Raw genomic sequence first — 8,297 nt, forward strand, 5'->3', positions numbered from 1 at the left:
AACCTCTGCTCCGGGGATGCCTAAGACTTGCCCCACCCAAGGTGCTGGCAAACTAGCTCCAGGACATTCACTGCTTTTCTTCCTTTGACATTAGGGATTCTGTTGTGTTTCTTGAGCTCCTGGCCTGCTTATCCCATGATCCAAGTATACTCTTGCTCTCTGCAGAAACATACATCCCTACACGTCTACGCCTAAAGGGAAATCTGTAGAGATTACTACTGTCTGTACCGTTCTACAAATTAATGGAGACTATTGCCTTTCCCAGGAGACAACTGCCGCCTATCAGTCAATTCCTCAACCTGCTTGGGAAAGGACAACACACTCCCCAGTGCCTCTCCTACTCCCTGCCCCAGCTTTCCACCACCAATTCCCACCTGGAGTCTCCCACCACGAGCACCACGACCACCGCTTTCTACTAGTTAACACACGAATACAACGAATCTCTACACTGACTTCACTAACAATCCATACTCTCCAACAACACAGTGGCCAGACCTGCCACACTGACCCGAGAAATTGACCCTATGCTGTTTAGGGCAATGTATGTCGTACACTCATTTATTCAGGCCACTCCAATACCCCAAATACTTGAGCTCAGTATTGACTCAATTTTGCGGCCCTAGCTAGATGAGTTTACCCTCTTAAACGGCCAATTAAGTCCACACTCCCAAGCACCTGCTGAGTTGTACCCTCACACTCTGCACTACTGTACACCTGCCCTAATTGCCCTAGGGCCAGGTAGCAGAACAGTCAGGGACAGCCTCAATGCCCCAAAGTCCACTGAAAATATTCACATTAGCCAATCCTAAGCCTGCTTGCAATGCCTATCCCCTTCCTTCTTGCTGAATCCACAGTACAGGCACTGGATCCACAGTTCCCCCTCTCCTCTGTCTACCTCTGAGTGGCCCTGCACGGTGTGCCGTTTCTTCCCAGGAAATTGTAACTAAACTGTGAAACTTTCTGGATTCTCTCTCTTGTTCTGCAACCTCATGCAAGACAATAGGATTAAAACAGGGTCAGAGTGATAACGGCCACACACGTGTTAAGCCACACACACACACACACACACACGTCAGCTTCCCATGTCTATTGGGTCAGTTGAGATGTACATGACCCAGCTCCTTACGGAGTACCCAGCACGATGGATGTCAGCTTGTTCATAGTGGTCACCAGCTCAGTAGCATACACCTTACTGGCTTTTCCTCCTCTCCGCTGTCATTTCCCCCACTACCTCATTCCTGCTTTTTGCAATCACTTCCCAAATAAACTGCTTACACAAGCTCGTGTCTCACCTCTGTTTTGGAATACAAAACGAAGACAACAGGAAAACCAAGCAAGGCAACCCAGCCCCTACTCTGATCAAGTCAAAGACAAATATAGGGACTCCATCCAAAAATAAATTGATAGCCACCTTAACACTCCCACCAAGAATTAAAGAGTGGACAGGTCCCCAAGCTAGCAATCCCAACACAATCACCCAGCAGAATCAATTATCACCACCAGGAGAGTCAGTAGTACTTCCGTTGTGTTTTTCAGAACATCCGATTTGTCCATTGACAGCTACCACTTAATGCTGGGAACATCTGCTTGGTGGAACCTCAGTCAGATACAGGATTCTAGCTGCAATGGATACTGTTTCCATTGCTGTGTAAGAAATTACTGCAAACATAATAGTTTAATAAAAAGAAATGTACTCCCTCACATCTGGAAGACAGAAGTTCAAGATCAGTGTCACAGGGCTGAAACCAAAGTGTCAGCAGGGCCCATCTCCAGAGACTCTAGGGGATCATCTATCCCTTCCAGCCTCTGATGGCTGCTGGCATTCTTGTGGCCAAATCACTCGATATCATCTATCCCTTGGTGGTTTCAGGAATTTCTTAAGTGTCAAATCTTCTCTCACTTATAAGAACACTTGTGATGGCATTTCGAGTGTACCTGGACAACCCAAGGTGACCTCATCAAAAAATCCTTGATTTAATCTGTACAACTCTCTCCATATAAGGTAACACACACAGATACCAGAGATGGAGATCTGATACCTCTGGGGGCCATTATGCAGTCTTCCATACCTGGGAAAGAGCTTTCACCTTTCAAGCTTATTTAATGAGCAAAGGCCTGCTGCCACAGTGTTGGACTGGTTGCACGTTAAGTGAGCCGTTATACATTATCTACTATACTCCCCCAACAGCAAAATTAGTCATCTGATAAACTCTCACCCACAGGCCCAGAAGACAAAGAAAGGTACGGCAAGCCAGGAAGGGGCTCAGCCCTGACTTGGAAGAAACAAGAAGTTTAGCAACTCTTGGGACAAACACAGGGTAAGCTGAGAAGGAGGCTGAAACTGAGGGACAGGAGGTGGAAGGTGGTGGGGGGAGAAGGTATCAGAGCAATAAAAGAAGGAAAATAAGAGGAAGAAGACTCCAAAGTTTTCCAACGTGACAAGAGCTCCTGGGAAACCAAGGGCCGAGTGCTGGGGGGAAGTGGTTGAGGTGGAGGCAAGGGATCAGGCCTGGGAGAAGAGATGCTACCAGTAAGACGTGAGCATCTGCTTCAGTTCAAGGTGGAGGAAGGGAATGTGTTCCAGAGGAAATGTGCGTGTGGCTTCCATCTAACGGAATGGATCACAATTTGACATATCGTGAATCCCAAAACTTTTTTTTAAGGATTTCAATCAATTTGAAATAAAAGGTTTAAAAACAGTTCAAATGAAAAGAGCCCTCTGGGAATTCCTTGGTGGTCCAGTGGTTAGGACTTGGCACTGTAACTGCCAGGGGCCGGGATTCGATCCCTGGTTGGGGAACTAAGATCCCACAAGCTGTGTAGCATGGCCAAAAAAAAAGAAGGAAAAAAAATTTTTTTTAATTTAAAAAAAAAATTTTTTTTAAAGAGGAAAAGAATAAAGAGAAGAAAAAGAGCGCTCTGGGCAGGAAGTAGGACTGAAGCAACTAGTTAGTTATAAAATCAGGCTTTGTCTCTTGGAAAAGGGAAGACGACTTCACTCAGCACAGAGCCTTGGAAATCATCCCCTGAAACACTGTAGCCTAATCAAGGAACTGATGGTGTGTCCTGCTAGACTCAGCCAGTGATGCCTCAGTGCCTCCCCACTGCCCCGTGAATGGACGTGCTCTTGGTATCCCATCTCTGTGTTACCATTGCCTGTTGAGCGTTTGCAGGGCAGGTGACTGGTCACTTCAGGTCACACATCTTCAGATTCAGAGCAACCACGAACATGGAACTGTGCCCAAAGAGCCTATGTGTACCTAGACCTGATACAGATGACAAGCTCCTAGATTTCTGCGCCAACAGCTTTATAAAATGAGATTTGGGGGAGACTTAGTAGAGTATGAGTATTTTTTGTACGTGGAAGCTATGTGAACTCTGTGGCCATACAGTGGACAGTATCATACTATATTTTCCAAAGATGGTTGCATTAACATGTCCCATCCTGCACACTCTTCTGCAATGTGCTCTTGCAACATTTCCATCAAAGACGGAGAGTCTATTTCTCCACTCCTCAGAACTTTCATGGGCCTTGCAACTTCTCTGAATATGAAAAGGCAGAAGTGGCACTGCGCTGGTACCAGGAGTAGCTCTGCCAAATGTTCCTTTGGAGGCAAAATCATTCCCATTAGAGAACAACTGGTCTACAGTCTTAAATTTTTCAATACATTAATATTTCTATCTGAAAAATTGCATTCACGTTACCTAAGCTGATAGTTTTCATTAGAAATTCTCTGATGTACATAAAGTTGTTTTATTGAAAACTCTGACACATTAAAGATATTTATAAGGCTTTACTTTATTCTCAGTGTTCAATGAGCTGTCTCTGCCTGATAAAGGCATTCCTACATTTCTTGCATTCTTTGTCTCTTCATATGACTTGATTTTTCCATCAATTGACTGGGGATGAAAGATGACACCACAAGGAATTGTGTTGAATTTTCTACACAATTTGTGTGAATTTTCTACACAAGGACTGGTAACTTCTCACAGAAGTCTGTCTCAAATTCATAAAATGAACTGGCCACAGTGGACTGGTAGCGTTGTAAATAGATTACACATGGGAGGGCCCAACAGTGAATATTTATTTCTCACTCAGGTAAAGCACAACTGAACATTTTTTTTGGTAGAGTTGGGAAAATTTCTGCTCTCCATAATCATAATCAATTTTTTCTGTCTTAAGTCATGATTGCCATCTCCACCCAGTGGCTCCCAAGGCAAACTGGGGTGGGGGTGTGGGGAGCAGATTTGCGCTTCAGAATCACAGGGCATAAAAAGTCAGCAGGAATGCATGGAAGGTTTTTGTTTTTTTTCTTCTGGCCTGGCCTGGAATTAATGTTTATTGCTTGTGTTCAAATTCTCCTGGCCACAGCTCAGTTATATGGTCCCACCCACAGTAAAGGAAGGCTGAGAAATGCAGGCTAACTGTGTGCCCCAAAGAAAAAGAAAGTGAGTTTGCGTGTACAGACAGCCAGTCTCTGCCATACATGATTTCTCCTCTGTGTGAGTCCTCTGATGTTTGCTGAGGTGTGATTTCTGGCAAAAGGTTTTTCCACATTCATTACATTCATAGGGCTTCTCTCCTGTGTGAGTTCTTTGATGTACAGTGAGGGCTGACTTCTGGAAGAAAGTTTTCCTACATTCTTTACATCCATAGGGCTTCTCTCCTGTGTGTGTTCTCTGATGTCTATTGAGGGTTGACTTTTCACAAAAGGTTTTCTGACATTCGTCACATTTATAAGGTTTCTCACCTGTGTGAGTTCTCTGGTGTACAGTGAGTTTTGACTTCTGGTAGAAAGTTTTACCACATTCTTTACATTCATAGGGTTTCTCACCTGTGTGAAGTCTCAGATGTACAGTGAGTTTTGGCTTCACACAGAAGGATTTCCCACATTCATTACATTTATAAGGTTTATCTCTTGTGTGAGTTCTCTGATGTACAGTGAGGGCTGGCCGGTGTCCAAAGGATTTCCCACATTCTTTACATGCATAAGGTCTCTCTCCTGTGTGAGTTCTCTGATGTGCAGTGAGTACTGACTTCTTATGGAAGGTTTTACCACAATCATTGCATTCATGAGGTCTCTCCCTATTGTGAATCCTTTGATGAACAGTGAGGGCTGAATTCTGGCAGAATGATTTCCCAAATTCATTACATTCATAGGGCTTTCCCCCAGTGTGGATTCTCTGATGAATAGTATGGCCTGATTTATGGCAGAAGGATTTCTCACGTTCATCACGTGCATAGGGTTTCTCTCCAGTGTGTACTTTCTGATGTTTAGTGAGATTAGACTTTTTATAGAACGTTTTACCGCATACATCACATTCAAACATTTTCTCTAACTGAATTCTCTGAAGCTGAGTGGGATGTAATTTCTGGCAGAAATTATTCCCACTTTGATTACATTTATGCTGTTGCTCCTGGAGATCAGCTCTGTGTTGGTTTCTGTGTTGGTTTCTTACAAAAGGTATTCCCCCATTTGTTACATCTATAGTGATTCTCCCTCACGTGAGTTCTCTCTTGGGCAATGAGAGCTGACTTACCACAGGCCTTCCAATATTTCTTATATTTGTAAGCCATCTCACCCATACGAACCATCCTATGTATAAAGAATATTGCTTCCTTGATGAAGTCTCTCCCTTGTCTGTTACATTCAAAAGGTTGCTGCAGAGTTTGATTCTTCTTCTGATGCCTAGGGTACTCAGCATATCTGAGGGATTTCCCAGTTCTATTACTATCCTCCGGTTTCTCTCCAGCATGCATCTCATCAGGCTCACTAGGGAGAAACGTGTTCTTACACATATTCAACATTTCTGGCTTCATTTCTGAATAGTTACCATCATTTATCATCAGTTTTGAAATATGAATTGGGCTCAAATTAAATGTTTTTCCTAAGTCAGCTGTCCCCTTAGTTGACGTTTCATTGCTGGTGATTACAACTTGCCACAAACGTCTACCGTGATTTTCCTGGCTGGTCTCAATCATGTCATCCACAATCTGGACATCTAAAAGGAGATAAACATAATTACAGGTCATACCTTTGAATCACATATAAGTATTTCCTATTGAATGGTTTGTAAAGGTAAAGAAGTTTCTTTTCATCCTAGCAGGATATGATTCTTTAAAAAATCAGTAACGGGGGACTTCTCTGGTGGCACAATGGTTAAGAATCAGCCTGCCGATGCAGGGGATACAGGTTCAAGGCCTGGTCCTGGAAGATCCCACATGCCGCAGAGCAACTAAGATCCTACATGCTGTGCACCCCAACTACTGAGCCTGTGTTCTAGAGCCTGCGTGCCACAGCTACGAAGCTCACATGCCTAGAGCCCGTGCTCTACAACAAAGAGAAGCCACCACAGTGAGAAGCCCACGCACCACAACGAAGAGTAGCCCCCGCTCGCCACAACTAGAGAAAGCCGGCGCTCAGCAACAAAGACCCAACGCAGCCAAAGATAAATAAATAAATATTTTAAAAAATCAATAATGGGTACTGATTTTATGTGATTTTTCTCCCTAATGAATTAATGTAAGAACCTTCACTGATAGGTTTTCTAATGTCAAATCATTGGGTTTTTTGTTTTTGTTTGGTTTTGCTTAAGTTTTTTTCTTTTCTTTTAAATTCTTTTCAATGAGGAAGTATTAGATGAAAATATTTACTTACTGTCTAAATGTAGATTTCAGCTGACAGCTTTTCATCTACCATTGGTTTTCCATTCATTATCTCTACCTTTCTTCTTATAATTGTGGGTAACTTGTGCTAGCCCTTTTCTAATAGCTCAGCTTTGAAGATGGCATGATTTTCCTGGATAAGTTACTTACAGGATACGGGAGAGGGCCACTTGTCTGTCACCTAAACAAGAATACTGCTTAGAGAGAAGAACTTTACACCTATGTTTGTTTAGTTTTTACTTCTCCCTGGGGAACACCTATAGGCACCTGTGGGTTTTTCAAAGGCTTAATCTTTTTTTCCATGCTAGACAAGGGAGCTTTCTGCAAATTCTTAACTTAACACTATACCCTTGGCTTCTCAGAACCCTAACAAGTTCATGAAACTCTAATTCATCACTTTGTGAAACTCCTCCCTGCTGGCCTGAAGGATTTAGGTTCTGCAACCCAGCATGTGCCCACCATCTTCGAAAAGCTTTCTCTGGGTGCTTCTGAGACCAACAGCCAAGGCATTTTCACCTCACTTCATGGTGCGAGTGACTCTACTTGATAATTCACTGCTTCTGAAGATATTAACTTTACTGTACTTTACAGTTTCAGCTGTCCCTTAGTTGTATTGAAACTGGAGTCCCATGTATACTTCTCATTCTTTTTAAAAAAAAAAAAAACAATGATCTTCACAAGAGAAAGTAAAAAAAAATTTAATTTCAAACTCTTGAAATTCTTGGTTTCACTGGCCTTGGACCCATAGTCTCTAGTTTATCCTCCCGTGTCACAGGCCACCGCTTTCCACGGTGAACAGTTTTCTGGGTCCTTCTCAGCCTCATGGTTTCTGATGTAGTGATTCATGAGACCTGTACCTGGACCACTTCTCTCATGGTCTTAATAGGTCCGTAGGCCACCTCCTCTACTCCTACCAGTCTTGAGTTAATGATTTGCTAATTTGCATCTCCAGCAGTGATGTCCATCTTCTACTCCAGATTTTACATGCATGCATATGTTCCATGTCAAAATGGAATACAGTCATCTCAAACGTAAGCTCTACCAACATAAACACTTAATCTCCCCTAAATGTGCCTTCTTAACACCCTTCTGGAAACACTATACTCTTATTATCCTCTCTCTCATCCTTGTTTAACACTTTTGTGGCTCTGATTTCACTACTAAACATGTACATTTGTTTCATTTTTCTCTTTCAACAAAATATAAGTTCTATATAAAAAGGACATTTCGGGACTTCCCTGGTGGCACAGTGGTTAAGAATCCACCTGCCAATGCAACAGACACGGGTTCGATCCCTGGTCCAGGGAGATCCCACATGCCGCAGAGCAAGTAAGCCCATGTGCCACAGCTACTGAGCCTGCACTCTAGAGCCCGTGAGCCACAACTACTGAAGCCTGTGCACCTAGAGTCTGTGCTCCGCAACAAGAGAAGCCATAGCAATGAGAAGCCTGTGCACCGCAACGAAAAGTAGCCCCCGCTCACCACAACTAGAGAAAGCCCATGTGCAGCAACAAAGACCCAATGCAGCCAGAAATAAAAATAAATTAATTTTAAAAAGGACATTTCTTTGATTACTGCTGTTATCCACACATTTACAAAATTTACCAGTGTGTAAAACTTCCCAATTAAC

General features: G+C 43.1%; 1 protein-coding gene across 1 annotated transcript; it reads right to left on the reverse strand.

The window, feature by feature from the left end:
- Window positions 1-3,781: 3,781 nt before the first annotated feature.
- LOC137208575 (zinc finger protein 33B-like) lies at window positions 3,782-5,466 on the reverse strand. The gene has a single exon (XM_067708930.1). The coding sequence runs from the start codon at window positions 5,329-5,331 to the stop codon at window positions 4,378-4,380; it is 954 nt and encodes a 317-aa protein (XP_067565031.1). The 5' UTR covers window positions 5,332-5,466; the 3' UTR covers window positions 3,782-4,377.
- Window positions 5,467-8,297: the final 2,831 nt, after the last annotated feature.

This window comes from Pseudorca crassidens, chromosome 16, assembly GCF_039906515.1.
Source record: "Pseudorca crassidens isolate mPseCra1 chromosome 16, mPseCra1.hap1, whole genome shotgun sequence".
NCBI classification, from domain to species: Eukaryota; Metazoa; Chordata; class Mammalia; order Artiodactyla; family Delphinidae; genus Pseudorca; species Pseudorca crassidens.